The sequence below is a fragment of the Schistocerca gregaria genome, chromosome X (assembly GCF_023897955.1).
Source record: "Schistocerca gregaria isolate iqSchGreg1 chromosome X, iqSchGreg1.2, whole genome shotgun sequence".
Classification (NCBI taxonomy): Eukaryota; Metazoa; Arthropoda; class Insecta; order Orthoptera; family Acrididae; genus Schistocerca; species Schistocerca gregaria.
The window spans coordinates 67,829,407-67,854,155 of NC_064931.1; the positions used below are offsets into that span (position 1 = coordinate 67,829,407).

Sequence of the window (24,749 nt, forward strand, 5' to 3'; positions counted from 1 at the left end):
GACGAGACGAGAGTGGCACAGCTTCCAAAATGTTGTGTATTCACTGCACTCCAGGCTACGATTTTAGGGTGAAGATTTTGGAATGTTGCAGAGTGTGTTTTCTTTCTTAATGATCTGAAAGTCACAGCTACCTACTATTTTAATTCTTTCCGCTGCCTTTTCCTTTTTAGTTGAAGTTTTAGACTTGAAGCACTACATTTCTTTCGTATTTGTGTGTGTGTGTGTGTGTGTGTGTGTGTGTGTGATGTTGTTGTTGTTATTGTTGTTGTTGTGTTTTAGGGCGTTTTGAAATTTTTAATTCTAGCTGAAGTTTTATAATTCTGTGAAATCTATTTTAACCACATTCGTCTCATAAAATTTTAGTACTGACGCTAAAGACCTTACTGTATTTGGACAAAACACGTCATCATCAGCAGAAGCATAAGACATCACTGCAGTGCATACGGCGCATACCTCTTTCCCTACAACGAAAGCAACACGCTGCATGTTCATATCCAAAATTAAACAATGAAAAAAATAAAAAGGTTCAGTTCAGAGTCGCTGTTCAGTCTGAAAATCAACGGCCTTGATTAATGCATCACACCACCTTCTGAACTGCTACTTTCCGGTAAGTACTGGACTAAAAAACGAAAAGATAGGCGTCTAGTATTCTAACCAGCAAGTCCTCTGTGATTTCTATCGAAATGAGTTGATGCGTTCCCACAGGAAAAAAGCTCATTGAGATTTGGAGTTCACAGCTGCCATCCAATGTAACCCCAATTCCAGGGAAGATTTGCTCAGACAACGTACAAGTGTATCGGGGACTCACTATATATACATATATATATATATATTCAACTATAGTCGTTGCTGATAATTTGCCGTAAAAACATGATATACTTGTGGACAACCGTCCTGCGTAGCCGGGATCCTTAACGAAGGACTGTGCAGTGGCGCTTGACTTGGAGGTACAGCGATTCGAATCCTGGTGGTGCAACGAGTTTTCACCATCAATATTTGGGTGAAAAAGGGAGGGAAGGGCTTTGTGTAAAGTTTATGATGATCAGGGATAGCACGATTGTAGTGGATTGTAATCTACAATACTCCAAAATGTCCCATATACTGATGGCACTACACTGTTGATGGTGATCCGTGACTTTAAGCTCAGAGGTCCCTTTGGTACGGTTAGACAGGAGCAGACAGTTCCCAATACGTTGCGAGTGTCAGCCGAGGTCATAACTGTGTTCTATGTAGTCGTGAGCGGATTATGTCGGAGCTAAGTGAATTCGAACGTGGGCAAATTGCCTGTGCTTATATGATGGGTGTATCGAAATCAAGGGAACCGAAGTGTTTGGTAGCGGAGAGTCACCGTATCGAAGCTGCAAAAGTCACTGCAGAACTGAACTGCGAGCACCCAAATACTGTCCCCACCAAAATAGCACGAAGGGCGAGCTGGATTTCCAAAACCACTCATCAGTGACAGGAAAACGGGGTGCCAGAACCATAATACCTGGATTATGGAGCAATGGAAGAATATCATTTGTTCGGATGAGTCTTGTTTCGCAGTCTGGTCGAGTATACGCCCCGAGAGTGAATCACAGAGGGGGTTCGGTGATGATTTGGACAGCCACGTCGTATTACTGCCAAGGGTTATGTGATCATTTTGGCTGTTCGTGTCCCCTCACAAAATAATGAAAGAGAGAAAGCTTATCGCTTACTATATTTTCACTGTCAATGCATTAAAACTGCAGCGTTAGGCATGACATTTTCATTTATTGCTTGTTTACTACTAACTCTTTTCGCCACACAATTTGCAGACAGTATCGACATACGCCACTGAGTGTGCCTGTAAAATTATGGCATTGTACGACGCACACTTCAGGAGATATGACGCCAAAAACATTGAGATGCGTGAAAAACTAGCTTTTCTTAACCCTTGGTGTTCTAACAATGCGAAAAAAATATAATTTTAAAATTTTTCACAAAATTAATCCTTATTATCACAGTAAACAACGAATACAAGAATACCTTTGCAATAAGTAAACAATAAGTTCTTTTGAAGAGGTGGTTTCACTTTGGAACCACTAGGACATATTGGTTTCAGTCACTCATAATTTCATGCATTACATTTGAAAGCAAATTCGCTTTATTTCTCGACACAATCCCACATATCGAATCTTACATGAACGCATATTTTCTAGAACAAATTGTAGTTCTAAATAACGAATAAAAATCGGCCTAAATTAATAAGTTCTGTATCAAAACTCCACAATGCCCAGTTGTTTCAGTTCGAAACCACTCATAAGAGCAGTGTCCACATTGGAATATATGTTGCAATAATATGAGATGTACTAAGTTTCACTGTTAATGATCTCCACTATACATAAAATCGCATGTCAAATCTCCTACAGTTCGAGACGTCTATTAATATCCGTTGTTTCATAATGAGAGCACTTAATGACTTGTAAGAAACTCTAAACATAGTTATAGGGTTGTGCGTCTTCAACAATAAAGGTTTTATATGTTTAACATCAAACATTTAACACATTAATCAGGGCTCTCAAGCAGTTTTATAAATTGCAGTTCGATTCTTTAAAGAACGTGAAGGAGCGGTTACTGATGTCCTCTATCACTAGTGGGCAAACAGCACACCATCTAACATATTATCCATCTCTTGTCAGCTTCACTGTCCCACTCTGGTACAAGATCCGATCAGCAGCAAGAAACGTGATTCAATTAGGATGATATCTGCTTGGAACTTATGGTGGTACATCAGTTCGTCGTTTATGGCTCTACTTCCTGTAACAACATAAATGAAACGTTTGTCTGCTAGCTGCATGTTCGACCATTAGATAATAACTCTCCACGGTGCCAACTCTGCCTGTGTACTCGTACAGTTACCTCGTTGATAATGGGAGCAAGAGTAAAGAAAAGTTCGTTGGCTTTGTCGACCTGGAAAAAGTGTTCGAAATGTAAAATGGTTCAAGATGTTCTAAATTCTAAGAAAAGCGGGTTTCAAGTATAGGGAAAGACAGGCAACATACTGTGTGTACAAGAACCAAGAGGGAACAGTAAGACTGGACCAAGGACGAAGTGCTCAAATCAGAAAAGTTTAAGGCAAAAATTTGAGAAATTTGTGGTAAGGTCTTATGGTACCAAACTGCAGAGGTCATCGGTCCCTAAGTTTACACACTACGTAACCTAGCTTTAACTAACTTACACTAAGGACAACACACACACCCAGGCCCTAGAGAGGACCCGAACCTCCGACGGGGAGGAGCTGCGCGAACCGTGACAAGGCGCCCAGACCGCTCGTTTTTCCCGCGAGGCAGGTGCAAGGCAAGGGTGTAGTCTTTGACCCCTACTGTACAATCAATACTTCGAAGAAGAAAGGATCGAAATGAAATAAAGGTTCAAGTGTGACATTACAGTTCAGGGTAAAAGGATGTCAATGATACGATTCGCCAATGACATTGCGATCCTCAGTGAAAGTCAAGAAGAATTACAGGATGTGTTGAATGGAATGAACAGTCTAATCAATACAGAATAAGGACTGAGAGTAAATTGAAGAAAAACGAAAGTAATGAGAAGTAGAAGCATAGAGAACAGCTAGAAACTTAACATCAGAATTGCAGATCACGAAGTCGTTGAAGTTAAGGAATTCTACTCCCTAAGCAGCGAAATAACCAATGACGGACAGAACAAAGAGGACATAAAAAGCAGACTAGCACTGGCAGAAAGGGCATTCCTGGCCAAGAGAACTCTACTAGTATCAAACATTGGTCCTAATCTGATGAAGACATTTCTGAGAATGGACGTTTGGAGCACAGCTTTGTATGGTAGTGAGACGTCGACTACCAGAAAACCGGAACGGAAGAGAACCGAAACCTTTGAGATGTGGTGCTAGAGAAGAATGTAGAAAATTAGGTGGGCTGATAAGGAATGGGGAGGTTCTCCACAGAATCGGCGGAACATACGGAAAACACTAACAAGAAAAAGGGACAGGATGGTAGGACATATATTAACATATAAGGGAATAACTTGCATGGTACTAGAGGGGGGGGGGGGGGGGGGGGGTATAGAGGATAAAAACTATAGAGGAAGGCTGAGTGCCAGCTGCATGTGTTTGTGTCGAAAGATAAAACAGTGCTTCTGTTCGTTCTTACACATTGCTGCACAATCGCTCTAACGCTGCATTTGATCTACACGTTTTTGAATGGCAGTTTCCTCTCTCAAAAGAAAGGAGGAAGGAAACCAGGAAGAAATAAAGTTAAAGAGGTCATTAAGACAGAATCTAAACTCGGACTGCATAAGGATGACGGTCAAAAACAACGAGTGCATGTTTTCGAGAACATATCACATCCTGCATCTCAGGTGTTTTATGGAAACAATAAACCACTTCAGAATGAGATTTTCACTCTGCAGCGGAGTGTGCGCTGATATGAAACTTCCTGGCCGATTAAAACTGTGTGCCCGGCCGAGATTCGAACTCGGTCGGGCACACAGCTTTAATCTGCCAGGAAGTTTCAATAAACAACTCAATTCGAGAATGTCTTTTGTGGATCTTATTACTGCTCCTCTCAAAATGTACTCCAATGCTAACCGCTGCGCTGCCTCGCCTAATTCTATCCCTAAGTGCATGATTCTTGATAAGTATCTCTGGGATTTCAGAAGACGACTGGAGGAGAGAGGGGAGGGGACTACAAGACATACAGCAATTAGATACGTAACAGTCGATAGAGGATCCCTTGCAGGTTTTCAATATGGCCAACGTTTGTGACGTGGCAAATATCAATACGTATGTGCAATTTGTTGAAGTCTCTGGCAGGAGTTGCCCAGGAAGGCGCGATAGCAACACATTTTGAAAATCAGATCACTGTGTTGTCTGTCTGCAAACGCGAACGAATTCGATGGGAAAATACGGAGCACGATTTGTTCACGTGTCCTGGCACCCCTACCCTCTACTGGCGTGCTCTGCAGCTACATCACGGCGCGTATTACGAATCTAAACTTGGAGAAATGCTCTGTGCATTGATATGTGTCACTTTCTGTATATCTTGTCGGTTCCAAGCAGTCGTCTTCTGAAACTTTGGAAGTACTTATGAACAGCCCTGTACTTAGACTTAGTTGAACCTTCTCTCCTGTAACCACCTCACTCGGTTTGATAACTAGGTAAGTTTACATAAGTTTTGAGTATCGTATTCTGTAATTTTTCTTTTTTGTGTGTATATTTTTATTGCCTTGTTTTCATTGATTTTTGACGAGCAATCTTAGATGTCTAAGGCAACGTTCTAATTTTTCGAAAACTATCCTTTTCATTGCCAGAAAATCCGTGTTATACTAAAGAGCCACAGAAACTGGTACACCTGTCTAATATCGTGTACGGACCCCGCGAATGCATAGAAGTTCCGCAACATGGCGTGGCATGGACCCGACTAATGTCTGAAGTAGTGCTCCAGGGAATTGACACCACAAATCTTGCAGCGCTGTTCATAAATTCGTAAGGGTGTGAGGGGGTGGAGATCTCTTGTGAACAGGACGTTACAAAGTAATCCAGACGTGCTCAATAATGTCAATATCTGGGGAGTTTGTTGGCCACGGAAGTGTTTAAACTCAGAAGAGTGTTCCTGGAGCAACTCTGTAGCAATTCTGGATGTGTGGGGTGTTGCATTAAGCTGCTACAATTACCCAAGGACGTTGGAATGCACAGTGGACACGAATGGATGCAGGTGATCATACAGGATGCTTACGTACGTGTCACCTGTCAGAGTCGTATATAGACGTGTCAGGGGTCCCATATCACTCCAACTGCACAAGCCCCACATCATTACAGAGACTCCACTAGCTTGAACAGTCCCCTGTTGACATGCATTATCTCCAAGAGAACAGTCTACTCCCACACAGTTAGCACAGGCTTAGAAAACATCGTTATTGTGAAACGCAACTCGCCCTTTACTCACACGAAGTGTCTCCACACCCGTACACATTTATCAGCACGATAGAATTTGAACCGAGGCTCGTCCCACCAGGCAACACGTTTCCTGTCCCAAACAGACCAATGTCGGTGTTGACGGTTCCAGGCGAGGCGTAAAGCTTAGGGTCGTGCACTCATCAAGGGTACACCAGGGGGCTTCGGATCCGAAAGCCCATATCGATGATGTTTCGTTGAGTGGTTCGCTCGCTGACACTTGTCGATGTCCCTGCATTGAAACCCCGCAGCAGTTTGCGGAAGGGTTGTACATTTGCCACATTGAACGATCCTCTTCACATCTACATCTACGTGACTACTCTGCTATTCACATAAAGTGCCTGCAGAGGGTTCAATGAACCACCTTCAAGCTCTCTCTCTAACGTTCCACTCTCGAACGGCGTGCGAGAAAAACAACCACTTAAATTTTTCTGTGCGAGCCCTTATTTCCTTACTTTATCATGATGATCACTTCTCCCTATGTACCTGGGTGCCAACAGAATGCTTTCGCAATTAAGAGGAGAAAACTGGTGATTGAAATTTCTTGAGAAGATCTCGTCGCAACGAAAAACGCCTTTGTTTTAATCATTGCTACTCCAGTTCACGTATCATGTCTGTGGCACTATCTCCTCTATTTCGCGATAATACAAAACGAGCTGCCCTTCTTTGTACTTCTTCGATGTCATCCGTCAGTCCCACTTGATGCGGATCCCACACCGCACAGCAATACTCCAGAATAGGGCGGACAACCATGGTATAAGCAGTCTCTTTAGTAAACCTGTTGCACCTTCTAAGTGTTCTGCCAATAAATCGCAGACTTTGGTTTGCTCTACCCACAACATTATCTATGTGATAGTTCCAATTTAGGTTATTTGTAACTGTAATCCCTAAGTATTTAGTTGAATTTACAGCCTCCAGTTTTTGTGACTTATCGCCTAATCGAATTTTAGCGTATTTCTTTTAGTACTCATGTGAATAACTTCACATTTTTCCTTATTCAGGGTCAAAAAAATGGCTCTGAGCACTATGGGACTTAACATATGTGGTCATCAGTCCCTAGAACTTAGAACTATATAAATCTAACTAACCTAAGGACATCGCACACATCCATGCCCGAGGCAGGATTCGAACCTGCGACCGTAGCGGTCGCGCGGTTCCATACTGAAGCGCCTAGAACCGCTCGGGCACACAGGCCTGCTATTCAGGGTCAGTTGCCACTTTTCGCACCATACACATATCGTATCTATATCATTTTGCAATTCATTTTGGTCAACTGATGACTTTACAAGACGGTAAATGACAACATCATCAGCAAACAATCTAAGATCGCTACTTAGATTGTCTCCAATGTCGTTAATATAGATCAGGAACAATAGAGGGTCTATAACACTCCCTTGGGGAACGCCGGATATTACTTGTTTTACTCGATGACTTTCCGTCTATTACTACGAACTGTGACCTTTCTGACAGGAAATCACGAATCCAGTCGCACAACTGTGGCGATATTCCATAGACACGCAGTTTGGTTAGAAGATGCTTGTGAGGAACCGTGTCGAAAGCCTTCTTGAAATCTAAAAATATGGACTCAGTTTGACATCCACTGTCAATAGCACTCACTACTTCATGAGTATAAACAGCTAGTTGTGTTTTGCAAGAACGATATTTTCTGAATCCGTGCTGACTATGTGTCAATAAATCGTTTTCTTCGAGGTTCTTCATAATGTTTGAATACAGAATATGTTCCAAAACCCTACTGCAAATCCACGTTAGTGATATGGGCTGTAATTCAGCGGATTACTCCTACTTCTCATTTTGGGTATTGGTGTGACTTGATCAATTTTCCAGTCTTATTTCTGTGAGAGAGCGGTTGTATATAATTGCTAAATATGGAGCTCTTGCATCAGCATATTCTGAGAGGAACCTGACTGGTATACAATCTGGACCGGAGTCCTTGCCTTTATTAAGTGATTTAAGCTGCATTGTTAAACCGACAATATATACTTCTATGTTTCTCATCTTGACAGTTGTTCTTGATTGGAATTCAGGAATATTTACTTCGTCTTCTCTGGTGAAGGAGTTTCAGAAAACCGTGTTCAATAACTTTGCTATAGTGACACTGTCATCAGTGACTTCACCGTTGTTATCGCGCAGTGAAGGTATTGATTGCGTCTTGCCACTGGTGTGCTTTATGTATGACCAGAATCTCTTTGAGTTTTCTGCCAGATGTCGAGACAGAATTTCGTTGTGGAAATTATTAAAAGAATGCGCTATATTTCGAACTTCCGATAAAGTTTCCCTGTCTTGAGGATTTTACGTTCTTTTAAATTTGGCATGCTTTTTTCGCTGCTTCTGCAACAGTGATCTGACTCGTTTTGTGTACTATGGGGGATCAGTACCATCACATATTAATTTATATGATATATATCTCTCAACTGCTGCCGATACTATCTCTTTGAAATCATTCCACAAGTTTTCTACATGATCAGATCGGAAGGATTGAAGACTGTCTCTTAAAAAAGCGTTAAGAGCATTTTTATCAGCTTTTTTTAAATACATATACTTTGCGTTTCTTTTTGATGGTTGTAGGTGTTATGGTATTAAGCCTAGCAGCAACTGCCTTGTGGTCGCTAAGCCCTGATTCATCAAGATATTCACTATTTGTCCAGGATTATTTGTTGCTAAGAGGTCAAGTATGCTTTCACAAACATTTACGCTTCGAGTGGGCTCATGAATTAATTGTTCAAAATAATTTTTTGAGAAAGCATTCAGTACAATTTCGGATGATGTTTTATGCCTGCCGCCTGCTTTAAACGGATAATTTTTCCAGCATATCGAGGATAGATCCATCGACTATAATTGTTTGAGCGGGGTACCTATTTGAAATGAGTCTCAAGTTTCCTTTACAATGTTCAGCAACTATATCTTCTGAGCCGGTGGGTCGTTGAAACGATCCAATTAATAGTTTAGTCCGACTGTCAGGTATAACCTTTGCCGATACTATTTAGCAGAAACTATCTACTTCAATTTTGCTACAAGGCAAGCTACTTCTGACAGCAATAAATGTATTTAATCTATCCTTTCTGAACACTGTTAGATCGTTTGAAAAAAATTCGGCTGAACGTATTTCCGGATTTAGCCAGCTTTCTGTACATATGACTATTTTAGCTCCAGTGTTTTATATTATGGCTTGGAGCTCTGGTTCTTTCCCAACACAGCTACGACAATTTACAACTACAATACCAATCGTTTCTGCACCTACCTTACAGTGTTTTACCTGCCCACTTTCTGACGGACGTCCCTTCTGTGGTTCCCTGAGACCCTCTAACTTAAAAAACCGCCCAGTCCCTTCCACACAGCCCCCGCTAGCCGTGTAACCGCCTCCTGTGTGTAGTGGACTCCTCACCTATTAAGCGGAACCCGGAAACCCACCACCCGATGGCGCAAGTCAAGGAATCTGCAGCCTACACGGTCATAGAACCGCCTGAACCTGTGATTCAGACCCTCCACTCGGCTCTGCACCAAAGGACCACAGTCAGTTCTAACGACGATGCTGCAGATGGTGAGCTCCGCCTTAATCTCGCAAGCAAGACTGGCAGTCTTTACCATTTCCGCTAGCCGCCCGAAACCAGACAGAATCTGCTCCGATCCAAAGCGAGACACGTCATTGGTACCGACATGAGCCACCACCTGGAGTTGGCTGCACCCTCTACTCTTCATGGCATCCGGAAGCACCCTTTCTGTTGTAACTGCGACCAGGCCGGTCGCGGGGTAGCACTGACGGAAGGCACGGCCGACCCGCGGAGAGGCCCGTGAGCAACAACACAACGGAAGAGGACGGACACGACCAACGTAGGACAGAACGAATACAACAAGACCGAACAACAGAGTCACAAGGAAACAAACTCGTACACGAACCAGGAAAGCAGTCTAGCGCAAAGCGAGGTGTAACCCGACGTAAGCGAGATTAGACTAACTGGCTGAGCTTCCTTTTTTTTTCTTCTTCTTTATTGTATTTCAATTCACCATCGGGGCGGGCTGGCAGCAGAATATGCGCTGCCCTTCAGCCGAAAGACATAGAACAAACAATAGAAGACATTTAAAAATAACAAAGGAGAGAATATGGTGATCATAGAGATAAAAAAGGGGGAACATCATGGAAGGCAATAGACAAAAAACAGGGTGACTGTAAAATGGAGATAAAAAACTGTTTAAAAGTAGCACACACAAAAAACCACACGCTGCGACAATTAAAAGAACACAAGGCACAGTATGACTGGAGCATAAAAGGTATCGACGGATGGCGTAGCACATAACAAACACTGACGGCGAACCTCAAGGCAGTACACAATTAAAATCACACCTCTTGACGCACAGGAGAAACAGCACTAACTGGCTGAGCGAGTGGCTGGCGTTTAACTACGCTATCGGAGGCGCCGCTATTGGCCGCTGGGGCCACGTGTTCCACTGTGGCGCCCTCACACTAAGTTACCAACTACCAGTAAACCCACCCTCTGTCAATGCACAGACCTTGCGGGCCGAGAACCTACCTGTGGAACAGGGTGGACGACAGAATCTGGCTTAGAGACATCGTCAGTCACAGATAACGCCCGAAACCTGTTCGTCAAACGAACCGAGAAGGCCCTACGATAGGCCTCTCGGAAAGTTTTCAGCTGCCTGCCAGACTTTATTACGATCTCCCACAGCAGTGGACGGATCGGGGGACATGTGAGACGTGGTCGACGCCCCTCGCATCCCCGCATCCGACCTCCCACAGTGATGTCCGTTTCCAGCTGCTTCAAGCTGTGTGACAGAAGCCAACGCAGCCTGGAGCTGTGAACGACAGGTCGCAAACTCAGATCACATCTGTACACAGCAATCACAGTTCCTATCCATTACCGCAGTCGCTCCTGTTTGAAGCTCGTAAAAATATGTAACAAACGAACGGTGTACTGGGCATATTAGCAACAGGAATATCGAAGTGCTCTCTCACTGATGGCCTGACCGTCACTGAACTATACTAACCAAAAGAAACAAAAGTCTATACGATACGAGGGTCGATAAAAAAGGCGGTACTGTGCGCGACACTGTTACTAAAATAAAAGGTTGTGCCTAGTAAGCACTCAAACACGCAAGAAATTTAAAAAATAATCAAGTAACTACACAGGTATTTGTAAATAAGTCACTCCTGTTGGAAGCTCATAAAAAAATGTAAGAAACGAACGGTGTACTCGCCTTATTAGCACCAGGAACACGAGGTGCTCTGCCTCTGACCATCCATCTGACACTCTTCAATCGTCGTTGGTCCCGTTCTGGCAGGGTCTTTTTCCGGTCACAGCGATTTCGGAGATTTGGTGTTTTACCGGATTCCTGATATTCACGGTACACTCGTGAAATAGTCGTACGAGAAAATCTCCACTTCGTCGCTACCTCGGAGATGGAGTGTCCCACCGCTCGTGCGCTGAAAATAACACAACGTTCAAACACCGTAAATCTTGAGAACCTGCCATTTAGCAGCAGTAACCGATCTAACAACTGCGCTAGACACTTGTATTATACAGGGTGGTCCATTGATAGTGACCGGGACAAATATCTCACGAAATATGCATCAAACGAAAAAACTACAAAGTACGAAACTCGTCTAGCTTGAAGGGGGAAAGCAGATAGAGCTATGATTGGCCCGCTTGATGGCGCTGCCATAGGTCAAACGGAAATCAACTGCGTTTTTTTTTTTTAATAGGAACCCCCATTTTTATTACATATTCATGTAGTACGTAAAGAAATATGAATGTTTTAGTTGGACCACTTTTTTCGCTTTGTGGCAGATGGTGCTTTATTAGTCACAAACGTATAAGTACGTGGTATCACGTAACATTCCGCCAGTGCGGACGGTATTTGCTTCGTGATACATTACCCATGTTAAAATGGACCGTTTACCAATTGCGGAAAAGGTCGATATCGTGTTGATCTATGGCTATTGCGATCAAAATGCCCAACGGACGTGTGCTATGTATGCTGCTCGGTATCCTGGACGACATCATCCAAGTGTCCGGACCGTTCGCCGGATAGTTACGTTACTTAAGGAAACAGGAAGTGTTCAGCCACATATGAAACGTCAACCACGACCTGCAACAAATGATGATGCCCAAGTAGGTGTTTTAGCTGTTGTCGCGGCTAATCCGCAAATCAGTAGCAGACAAATTGCGCCAGAATCGGGAATCTCAAAAATGTCGGTGTTGAGAATGCTACATCAACATCGATTGCACCCGTACCATTTTTCTATGCACCAGGAATTGCATCGCGACGACTTTGAACGTCGTGTACAGTTCTGCCATTGGGCACAAGAGAAATTACGGGACGATGACAGATTTCTGCACGCGTTCCATTTTGCGACGAAGCGTCATTCACCAACAGCGGTAACGTAAACCGTCATAATATGCACTATTGGACAACGGAAAATCCACGATGGCTGCGACAAGCGGAACGTCAGCGACCTTGGTGGGATAATGTATGTTGCGGCAATATGGGAGGAAGGATAATTGGCCTCCATTTTATCGATGGCAATCTAAATGGTGCAGTGTATGCTGATTTCCTACGTAATGTTCTACCGATGTTACTACAAGATGTTTCACTGCATAGCAGAATGGCGATGTACTTCCAACACGATGGATGTCCGGCACATAGCTCGCGTGCGGTTGAAGCGGTATTGAATAGCATATTTCATAACAGGTGGATTAGTCATCGAAGCACCATACCATAGCCCGCACGTACACCGGATCTGAAGTCCCCGGATTTCTTTCTGTGGGGAAAGTTGAAGGATATTTGCTATCGTGATCCACCGACAACGCCTCACAACATGCGTCAGCGCATTGTCAATGCATGTACGAACATTACGGAAGGCGAACTACTCGCTGTTGAGAGGAATGTAGTTACACGTATTACCAATTGCATTGATGTTGACGGACATCATTTTGAGCATTTATTGCATTAATGTGGTATTTACAGGTAATGACGCTGTAACAGCATGCGTTCTCAGAAATAAGTTCACAAAGGTACGTGTATCACATTGTAACAACAGAAATAAAATGTTAAAACGTTCCTACGTTCTGTATTTTAATTTAAAAAACCTACCTGTTAGTAACTGTTCGTCTAAAATTGTGAGCCATATGTTTGTGACTATTACAGCGCCATCTATCACAAAGCGAAAAAAGTGGTCCAACTAAAACATTCATATTTCTTTACGTGCTACACGAATATGTAATTAAAAAGTGGGGTTCCTATTTTAAAAAACGCAGTTGATATCCGTTTGACTTATGGCAGCGCCATCCAGCGGGCCAACCATAGCGCCATCTGGTTTCCCCCTTCAAGCTATACAAGCTTCGTTCTTTGTAGGTTTTTCGTTTGACGCTTATTTCGTGATATATTTGGCCCGGTGACGATCAATGGACCACCCTGTATAGGCGTTGCCTACCACAGCGCTGCGTTCTGCCTGTTTACATATCTTTGTATTTGAATATACCAGTCTCTCTGGCGATTCATTGTAGTTGCATTTTATAAAACAAATATGTTAATAACAATGTTATTGCTGTTCACAGATGAGGCCCTGGAGGAGCTGATCGAGGAAGTGGTGCGTGCGAGCAACAGAGGCGTTTCCGCAGCCAAGAATGCTTCTGGAGAACCCAACTGGAGCTTCGGACAGTCGCTTTTCTTCTCCAGCACTGTCGTCACCACCATCGGTGTGTATACGTAGTTATTTGGCCACACATGGCGTGCTGTAGTTTAAAATGCTTAGTACACTAAACGGGTCAGAACACTGTTGCAGAAACAACGAAAAAAGCATAACAAATTTAAACCAATGCAAAATCAACAAGACTGGTTATCCTACAGAAGGTCGAAATTCAGCGCGGACTTCAGTGTGAGATGCTTATAATGGTTTCCACGACGAAACTTTGTCTCGAAACCTGGCAGAAAATCCAAAGAGATTCTGGCCGTATGTAACGTCTGCTAGTGGCAAGACACAATCAGTGTCAATGAACATACTATCAATGATAGTGCAGATTTACTAAACACTGCCTTCGGAAATTCCTTCACCAAAGAAGACGAACTAAATATTCCAGAACTCAAATCAAGAACACCTGCCAACATGAGTAACTTAGAAATAGATATACTCGGAGTAGTGCAGTAATTTAAATCACATAGTAAAATAAGTCTTCCGGTCCGGACTGTATACCAATTAGGTTCCTTTCACAGTATGTTGATGCAATAGCTCCATACTTAACAATCATATACAACAGCTCGCTCGACGAAAGACCGCACCGAAAGATTGGGAAGTTGCACAGGTCACACCAATATTCAAGAAAGGCAATAATCTAATATATTACGTGCCCATATCATTAACGTCAATATGCAGCAGGATTTTGGAACATATATTGTGTTCCAACATTATGAATAACCTCGAAGAGAACGGTCTACTTCCACACAATCAGCAATGATTTAGAAAACATTGTTCTTGTGAGACGCAACTAGCCCTTTACTCACATGAAGTGTTGACTACTATTGACAAGGAATTTCAAATTGATTCCGTATTTCTGGATTTCCAGAAGGTGTTTGACACTGTGCCTCAAAAGCGGCTTATCATCAAATTGCTTGCTTATGGAATATCGTCTCAGTTGTTGTTGTTGTTGTTGTTGTCTTCAGTCCAGAGACTGGTTTGATGCAGCTCTCTATGCTACTCTGTCCTGTGCAAAGACTCTTCATCTCCGAATAACTACAGAAACCTACATCCTTCTGAATCTGCTTAGAGTATTCATCTCTTGGTCTCACACTACGATTTTTACTCTCCACGTTTCCCTCCAACACTAAACTGGTGATCATTTGATGCCTCATAACGTGTCCTAGCAACCGATCCCTTCATCTAGTCAAGTTGTGACACAAATTCCTCTTCTCCCCAATTCTATTCAGTAACTCCTCATTAGTTACGTTATCTACCCATCTAATCTTCAGCATTCTTCTGTAGCATCACATTTCGAAAGATTCTATTCTCTTCTTGTCTAAACTAGATATCATCCATGTTTCATTTCAATACAAATACTTTCAGAAAAGACTTCCTGACCCTTAAATATATACTCGATGTTACACAAAAAAATGAGTATGGCACTGTTGGCCGGGAGGCCCCAACCGGAGAAGTTTGGCCGCCAAATACAAGTCTTATTTCAGTCGACGCAACATTGGGCGACTTCCGTGCCGGTGATGAGGATGAAATGATGATGAGGGCAGCACAACACCCAGTCCACGAGCGGAGAAAACCTCCAACCCCCACGAGCGGAGAAAACCTCCAACCCGGCCGGGAATCGAACCCGGGCCCGCTGCATGGGAGGCAAGCACGTTATCATCCAGCTAAGAAGGCAGAATCGATGCTGCAAATTTCTCTTCTTTAGAAACGCTTTCCGTGCGACAGTCATCAATTTTTTTTCTTCCTAAATAGCAAAACTCATTTACTACTTTAAGTGTCTCATTTCCTAATCTAATTCCCTCAGCATCACCTGATATAATTCGACTACATTCCATTATCCTCGTTTTGCTTTTCTTGATGTTCATCTTGTACCCTCCTTTCAAGACACTGTCCATTCCGTTCAGCTGCTCTTCCAAGTCCTTTGCTGTCTCTGACAGAATTACAATGTCATCGTCGAACCTCAAAGCTTTTATTTCTTCTCCATGGATTTTAATTCCTACTCCAAATTTTTCTATTGCTTCCTTTACTGCTTGCTCAATATACGGATTGAATAACATCGGACATAGGCTACAAACCTGTCTCACTCCCTTCTCAACCACTTCTTCACTTTTGTGTCCCTCGAGTCTTATAGCTGCCATCTGGTTTCTGTATAAATTGTAAATAGCCTTTCACTCCCTGTATTTTACCCCTGCCACCGTCAGAATTTGAAACAGAGCATTTCAGTCACCATTGTCAAAAGCTTTCTCTAAGTCTACAGACGCTAGAAACTTAGGTTTGCCTTTCCTTAACCTATCTTCTAAGATGTCATATGGTCAGTATTGACTCACGTTTTCCTACATTTCTACGGAATCCAAACTGATCTTCCCCGAGGTGGGCTTGTACAAGTTTTGCCGTTCGTCTATAAAGAATTCGTCTATGTTTTTTTCAACCGTGACTTATTAAACTAATAGTTCGGTAATTTTCACACCTGTCAGCACCTGCTTTATTTGGGACTGGAATTTTTATATTCATCTTTAAGTCTGATGCTATTTCACCCGTATCATACATCTTGCTCACCAGATGGAAGAGTTTTGTCATGGCTGGCTCTCCCAATTCTATTGGTAGTTCTAATGGAATGTTGTCTACTTTCGAGGCCTTGTTTCGACTTAGGTCTTTCAGTGCTCTATCAGATTCTTCAAGCAGTATCATATCTCCCATTTCATCTTCATCTACGTCCTATTCCATTTCTATAATATTGCCCACAAGTGCATTGCCAGTGAATAGACCTTTTTTGCTTTCCCTTCGTTGCTTAGGACTGGTTTTGCATCTGAGCTCTTGATATTCACACAGGGGGTTCTCTTTTATCCAAAGATCTCTTTAATTTTCCTACGAACAGTATCTATCTTACCCCTAGTGATACATGCTTCTACATCCTTACATTTGTCCTCGAGCCATCCCTGCATAGCCATTTTGCACTCCCTGTTAATCTCATTTTCTCGTTTCATCAACTAAATTCAATATCTCTTCTGTTACTCACAGATTTCTATTAGCCTTTGGCCGGCCAGAGCGGCCGAGCGGTTTTAGGCGCTTCCGTCTGGAACCGCGCGACCGCAACGGTCACAAGTTCGAATCCTGCCTCGGGCATGGATGTGTGTGATGTCATTAGGTTAGTTAGGTTTAAGTAGTTCTAAGTTCTAGGGGACTGATGACCTCAGATGTTAAGTCCCATAGTGCTCAGAGCCATTTGAACCATCTATTAGCCCTTGTCTTTTTGCCTACTTGATCCTCTGCTGCCTTCACTATTACCTCTCTCAAACCTACCCATTCTTCTTCTACTGTACCTCTTTCCCCTTTTCTTGTCAATCGCCCCCTAATGCTCTCTCTCTGAATCTCTCTACGGCCTCTGGTTCTTTCAGTTTATCCTGGTCCCATCTCCTTAAATTCCTACCTTTTTGCAGTTTCTTCAGTTTTAACCTACTGTTCATAACCAATAACTGCCCCTCGAAATGTCTTACAATTTAATACCTGGTTCCTAAATCTCTGTCTTACCATTATATAATCTATCTGAAACCTTCCAATGTCTCCAGGCCTCTTCCACGTATACAACCTTCTTTCATGATTCTTAAGCCATGTGTTAGCTATGATTGAGTTGTGCCCTATGCAGAATTATACCAGGCGGCTTCCTCTTTCATTCTTTACCCCCAGTCCTTTTCCTTCTCTTCCTTTACCTACAATTCCAGTCCCCCGTGACCTTTAAATTTTCGTCTCCCTTAACTATCTGAATAATTTCTTTTATCGCATCATACATTCTTCAATATCTTCATCATCTGCAGAGCTAGTTGGTATATAAACTTGCACTGCTGTGGTAGGCGTGGGCTTCGTGTCTATCTTGCCTACAATAATGCGTTCACTATGCTGTACGTTGTAATTTATCCATGTTCCTATTTTTTATCCCTTATTAAACCTACTCCTGCATTACCCTTATGTGATTTTGTATTTATAACACTGTATTCCCCTAACCAGAAGTCTTGTTCCTCCTGCCACCGAACTTCACTAATTCCCACCATATCTAATTTTAACCTATCCATTTCCCTTTTTAAATTTTCTCACCTACCTGCTAGGTTAAGGGATCTGACATTCCACGCTCCGATCCGTAGAACGCCAGTTTTCTTTCTCCTGATAACGACGTCCTCCTGAGTAGTCCCCGTCCGGAGATCCGAATGGGAGACTCTTTTACCTCCGGAATGTTTTACCCAATAGGACGCCATCATCATTTAACCATACAGTAAAGCTGCATGTCCTCGGGAAAAATTACGGCTGTAGTTTCCCCTTGCTTTCAGCCGTTCGCAGTACCAGCACAGCAGTAGTTTCCCCTTGCTTTCAGCCGTTCGCAGTACCAGCACAGCAAGGCCGTTTTGGTTAATGTTGCAAGGCCAGATCAGTCAATCATCCAGACTGTTGCCCCTGCAACTACTGAAAAGGCTGCTGCCTCTCTTCAGGAACCACACGTTTGTCTGGCCTCTCAACAGATACCCCTCCGTTGTGGTTGCACCTACGGTACGGCCATCTGTATCGCTGAGGCACGCACGGCTCCCCACCGACGGCAAGGACCATGCTTCAGGGGTGGTGGAAGGGGGGGGGGGGCGGTAGTCTCAGTTGATTTCCTGTGAGAGAGGTTACAGTTCGTCGTAACTGACCGAAAGTCATCGAGTAAAACAGAAATGATTTCTGGCGATCCCCAAGATAGTGCTATAGCCCGTCTGCTTTCCCTTTACCTACAGTATATAAACGATTTAGGAGACAATGTGAGCAGCCGTCGTAGGCTGTTTGCAGTTGGTGCTGTCGTTTACCGCCTAGTAAAGTCCTCAGAAGATCAGAACAAATTGCAAAATGATTCCGAAAAGATACCTGAATGGTGCGAGAATTGAAAACTGACCTTAAATAACGAAAAGTATGAGGTCATTCGTATGAGTGCTGAAAGAAATCTATTTAACTTCGGCTACACGATAAATCAGTCAAATCAGTCAAGCCGTAAATTCAGCTAAATACCTAAGAATTACAATTACGAATAATTTAAACTGGAAAGAAAACATAAAAATTATAGTGCCGTAGGCGAACCAAAGACTGCTATTTGTCTGCAGAACACTTTGAAGATGCAACATACGTACTAAAGAAATTGCCTCCACTCCGTTTGTCCGTTCTCTTTTGGAGTACTGCTGCGCTTTGTGGTATCCTTAACAGATATGATTAATGGAGTATATCGAGAAAGTTCAAAGAAGAGCAGCACTTTTTGTGTTATCGTGAAATAGGGGAGACAGAGTCACGGACATTTAGAGTGGACATCATTAAACAAAGGCGTTTCTCGTTGAAGCGGGATTCTTCTCACGATATTTCAATCACCAGCTTTCTCCTCAAAATGCAAAAATAGTTTGTTGACGCTTACCTACATAGGGAGAAACGATCATCACAATAAACTAAGGGAAATCAAAGCACCCACGGAAAGATACAGATATTCGTTTTTTCCGCACGCTGTTCGAGAGTTGAATAATAGGGTAGTATTGTAAAGGTGTTCCGATGAACCCTCTTCCAGGCCCTTATGTGTGATTTACACAGCGTCCATGTAGATATAGATGTAAAAAGTCCCATAAACATCGTGGTTACTGCGGCAGAGAACAAGAACATGTGGACTGAAACGGCGAAAAGAAACGGCCGTTAATTTATTGAAGGCATTATTTAAGCATTCGCTTGAAGTCACTCAAATTACAGAAGACACATAAATCAATCTGACTCTTCCAATACAAACCGATGTGTACACCAAAAATAAAGTTATATTCGTCATATACTAACACTGCAAACCTTTCTATACGTTCTAGTGAAAAATTTTACTCTTATCATAAGAGGAAACAAATTCGTCCACGTATACAAGAAAGAAGATAAAATTTGTAAAGATTTGCCAATTTTTATCATTTCCTAACTCGCTGTTTGAGGCTTTCCCGGTGATGCATCTGCTTGATAGGTTCCCGTGAAATTTTCCGGATAATATTGTAGAAACCTCACAAAATTTCAGCGAGACAACTGCCCGCCATCTTCAGGTGCTACTCGCTGAGAATTTTATATGTTGGCTTTCTAGAACAGTGCAGGCGCCAGGGGGGCATAACGTCATCGAAGACCAATCGTGGACGCTCCCGGCCGCATTTCCAGCGTCTCGGCGCGCTTCCGCAGACCACGACCCGTTTCTCCAGCAGAGGGCTCTCGTATTCGGCGTCGTCCAAGATTGGTCTTCGATGACGTTATGCCCCCCTGGCGCCTGCGCTGTTCTAGAAAGCCAACATATAAATTGGCGAGCTTCTCGGCGATGAGACAGTAGCACATGAAGATGGCAGGTAATTGTCTCGCTGAAATATTGTGCGGTTTCTACAGTATTATCTGGCGTAATTCCCGGGAAACTATCAAGCAATTCCTAACGCGTCTGGTTGCAAACCTGTGTTCTTGTCGGTAACAAGTGAAAAAAGAAATGCTTCGTACTCTGTTAATCTGATCTCAGACAAATTTGCATAGTTATTTACTGGACATCAACGAAATAAGATATCAGAGAAACACAAATACTTATAACTCGCTCAACAGTTCAAGTAACCATGTCTCTGGAAATGAGCTACCACATGTCTTAAATATATAGGGTATATTTTCGCCTTCGTATTTAAAATAAATCAATTTTTATGTGTACGAATCTTTAATTCTTCATTTCTTCTTGACTAGTAATGGATAGAACTATGTTGGTTATCACATAGATCCTAACTCTCTTAAGTAAATAACGAAAACTGGCGAAAGAAACGAGTAAACTAATTTAAAATATACAGGGAGATGAGACCATCGTGTGTAGTTTCTAAATGAAAATGCAGATGCAGACTGTAAATATGAGCATCGGTGACGTACATAGACTGCCGTAGATGTTACTTCGTTAAATTTCGGGTGTGCAGCCCCATAAATTTAGCTTCTAATATTTGTATGGGGTGAATGCTGTGGCGTCAGTCTTTCGGCTCACTCTGAAAATGGCTGAACAATATACAGGCGAAATATTAGAAGGAGAAGCTGCATTTACGCGTCTGCACACCCGAATTTTATGGAGCTGTCACAGTTGCTGTCACAATGATGCTCAAACAGGGACGAATTGTGCCTGAAACTTTTGCAGAGATCGTTAACGTCATCCGGTGATAGCATTGTCCAAATTTCTTTGTACAAAGAATTTCATTTTTTCTCAGCCTTTCGTCACAAGTCCATTATTTACTCATATTGAGAGCGTCACCCAGTTGCTCATTGAAGTCCAATAGCAGACGCTACAAGAGGGACGTTTACATCACAGAGAAGCGTACTACGAAAATTTGATGAGCGCCCGCCCAGGAAGTGTCAAGTCACATATAACTTCTTCCCATTAGTATCACTTTAAATAATCGTTACAGTTAAAATCAGAGAATGCTGTAAATGGTTACCGAAAGTCGTTCCTCTCTCACACCATTCGCGAATGTACAATCAAATTTCTGTGCATTTCATGCGTTCGAATGATAAAAATGCTTTCATTGAACCCTGCTCTTAGAACCATAAGTGTGGTGTCTTGCCCACACGTCACTAATAGGGTGCCTACGAGATACAGCGTTCTCGGAAAGCTATACAATAATTCAATCAAATAACATCAGTAGTTTTACTTCCAGAAAGCAAATTGACAGTGCCGGCCGGATTGGCCTAGCGGCTCTAGGCGCTGCAGTCTGGAACTGCGCGACCGCTACGGTCGTAGGTTCGAATCCTGCCTCGGGCATGGATGTGTGTGATGTCCTTAGGTTGGCTAGGTTTAACTAGTTCTAAGTTCTAGGGGACTGATGACCTCAGAAGTCCCATAGTGCTCAGAGCCATTTGAACCATTTTAGAAATTGACAGTACTTAACTTGACTATAGCAAATGACGCTAGCGAGAGGTGACATGAAAACAATACAGTCTGATAGCGAAGCACTAAACATGATGCGGACTCGGGCCGGTCTAAGCGGCCGAGACTAGCAGGAGCTGCGTATATATTGACTTGCTGCAGGGGGCGCGCCCGGTGGTACGCGGTCCAATTCCGAGCACCATTGGCTGCCCTTTCTTCACTGCCTTCTCTGCTCTTGCGTGCCGCCTCTTCGTTCCGCTGTTTGTGGCTACGTCGGAACAATAAGTGTAGACAGGCAATGGCATTTTGAAATGAACAAAACTGATTCTGTTTGCTTTTATTTCTTTCGAAAATTTGGCAGTCCTGGTCATCAAGGTTGCCATCAGAAAGTTTCATCTAATAACATTCAACGGCTATTTCCCGCGAATGCACAATCAAACTGCTGCGCATTTCACGCGTTCGAATAATAAAAATACGTTCCTTGAACGCTGCTCTTCCAACGTATAATTATTGAGAGGCACTGACATTTTGAAATGAATAAAATTAGTTCTGCCTGTTTTTATTTCTTTCAAAAATCTGACAGGACTTGTCAACGAGGTTCCCAACTTTACCATCAGGGAGGTTCATGTAATAACATTCAGCAGTTTTCCCGTTAATAAAGTTCGTGTCCTTAATTTCTGAATGACCGCGGAAATAAAGGGGGGGAGGGGTATCACAGGTGTATACAGTGTATCAAATGGTTCAAATGGCTCTGGGCACTATGGGACTTAACATCTGAGGTCATCAGTCCCCGAGAACTTAGAACTGCTTAAACCTAACTAACCTAAGGACACCACACACATCCATGCCCGAGGCAGGATTCGAACCTGCGACCGTAGCGGTTCCGGACGGAAGCGCCTAGAACCGCTCGCCCACCGCGGCCGGCCTACAGTGTATCCTTTGTCATAAATAATAAGGTGGCTTTCGGAGTATAATGTAAACTAACGACCCAGCCTAGCTTCGCACGGGCGCACTAACTATATAAAGGACTCAGAAAAGACCACCGATTCGGCACATATTTGGCAGGTCGCATGTCTACAGAAACTGCACACCTCTGTGCCGGCCAACTAATGTTTACTTTTATTAACAAGTTAGAAACTTTCTTGCAAGGCTTCAAAATTGCAATCTCACCCCGGAAACCCAGCGTGAATTGTACAACCGCGCGGTTGCAATAACGATTCACAGCATAGCTCAAGATCAACTTTCTGCACCGATTTTTCAGGCAATGTTATCGTATACGCGGTAGGCATACAAATAACTTCTCGAAAATGAAATATTTTAAATGTAAACCACGTCTGTTTTCCGGCGAATCTTCGGAAATTTTTCTTAATTTTTTTTTTTTTGTTATACTGTTAACTGCGCTGAAAAACAATGTTAATGCGAAACTCAAGCACTACTAACACTTTATTTATATTATTACACTAAATAAGGACAGTTAAAAATGAAAACGAACAAGGAAAAAGGGGACTCTCCCATCCTTGAGAGGTGAAGAATAAGTTAAAAGGCAGAGTAAAAAAGTCCCTGGGCCGATCGGGATTCGATCCCCTGATCTTTCGGTTTCCAGGCAATATTTTAATTTTTCTTAATTTCTTTTTTTTTGTTAAACTGTTAACTGCGCTGAAAAACAATGTTAATGCGAAACTCAAGCACTATTAACACTTTCTTCATATTATTACACTAAACAAGAACAGTTAAAAATGAAAACGAACTAGGAAAAAGGAGACAATGCCCGTTTATATAGGTATCCACAAGAATATATACTTTTTTGAGCAACATTTGATTTCTTGTTGCAGAAAATGTTATTCTCTTTGGTACATAACCGTTTGTTCAAATAGCTGACAGCGATGACGATGGCGGATCGTGCTGGGATGCATTATGTTCATAGTAGCTCCGGCTTTCCATGAGATTAGCCGCAAACTTCAGCGGGAGCAAAATCTTAGGAACCAAGTGCGCATCGGTGATCTGGCTGCCCAGTGAACACGACCTTAATGTCTCAGTCATCATTCCCCAGCCTGTTCACTGATATTGGTCTTCGTTCTTAGTACTATATGATTGCATATAGATATGGCTTGTATTTTAATCCTAGTTTTGGATTTGTTAGTAATTTTCATCATTCTTTCTTTCTTTCTTTCGTTGGTCCCGGAGTCCTTAGTGTGTTGTTTCATTATTTCTTATTATTTAAGATACATAAATACGAATCAACCATGTTAATATCCTCACTCCAGCACACAGAAAAAGGCTCGAATGTCTAAGTGAATAAGTGTTCTCTTCGACAGCTTTTGTGGCTGTTCATGTAGCGTAAGCGTACATCACCGCTTTGTCCATTTCCAACTGTCCAGTCATTTTTTGTATGTCGTTGTTTCTCATACGACAGTATTGTAAGTGTGCATTCTGTTAGGTGGATCTTCGTAACACCTATTTTCAACCTATTTGTATCTGCAGCGATATTTCTATGTCAATTTGTAGTGTTCTTTATATAGAATGTTGTATCTATCATGGAAATTCTTTGACTATGTATACATATTTCAGTTACGTGAACTTTTGAACGACGTTGTTTAAACTGCGCTTGTGAATTTAAATAAGTACCGGAATAATTGTTATATAAAGTACTGCATATAACTTCGTCCATAGTTAGGGAACATAGGGTTGAATGTAAAAGATGTTGGAAAGCCCCGCAGCTACGGAAGTAGCCTGGCAGAGTGGTAAAGGGTTGGTTGGCGCGCAAGTGGCAACTCGTACTTTGTGTCGGGTAGTGAGTCTGAGCTGAGCAGTCCTGTGTTTAACAACTCGCTAGCAGTAGCGGATCATTGTGGCTCATCTCCCTGGGGTTTTGAGTCCAGAAGAGCTTAAGGGCTGTATTTATGGGCCTCGGATGTTGCATTTGTGATACCATTATCATGCCATGGTTTTTGGCCCTATAAAAATATAATTCCGACACCTTGAAGATATGTAACGGAGCGAGTCCAACAGTATTGCTATGATTGCATCGCCACAAGGTTATAGCCACTGCGAATTGCGCCACCAGTGCCATAGGCTTTCCACTAAATTGTTTATATTTGGCACTCTGTAAATGGACCAGGTATTTGTGAAATTTGGTTGATTTTAATAATAATCATGGTGTTGTTGAAAACTCTTATACA

At 42.6% G+C, this 24,749-nt stretch overlaps 1 protein-coding gene across 2 annotated transcripts in view; it reads left to right on the plus strand.

Moving 5' to 3' along the window:
* LOC126298684 (potassium channel subfamily K member 1-like) overlaps positions 1-24,749 on the plus strand; it is a 505,323-nt gene that overhangs the window by 436,541 nt on the left and 44,033 nt on the right. For both annotated transcript variants that reach the window (XM_049990121.1, XM_049990120.1), the window contains exon 2: positions 13,540-13,680. In XM_049990121.1, the coding sequence (XP_049846078.1) occupies positions 13,540-13,680 (141 nt within the window). The remainder of the gene's footprint in view (positions 1-13,539; positions 13,681-24,749) is intronic.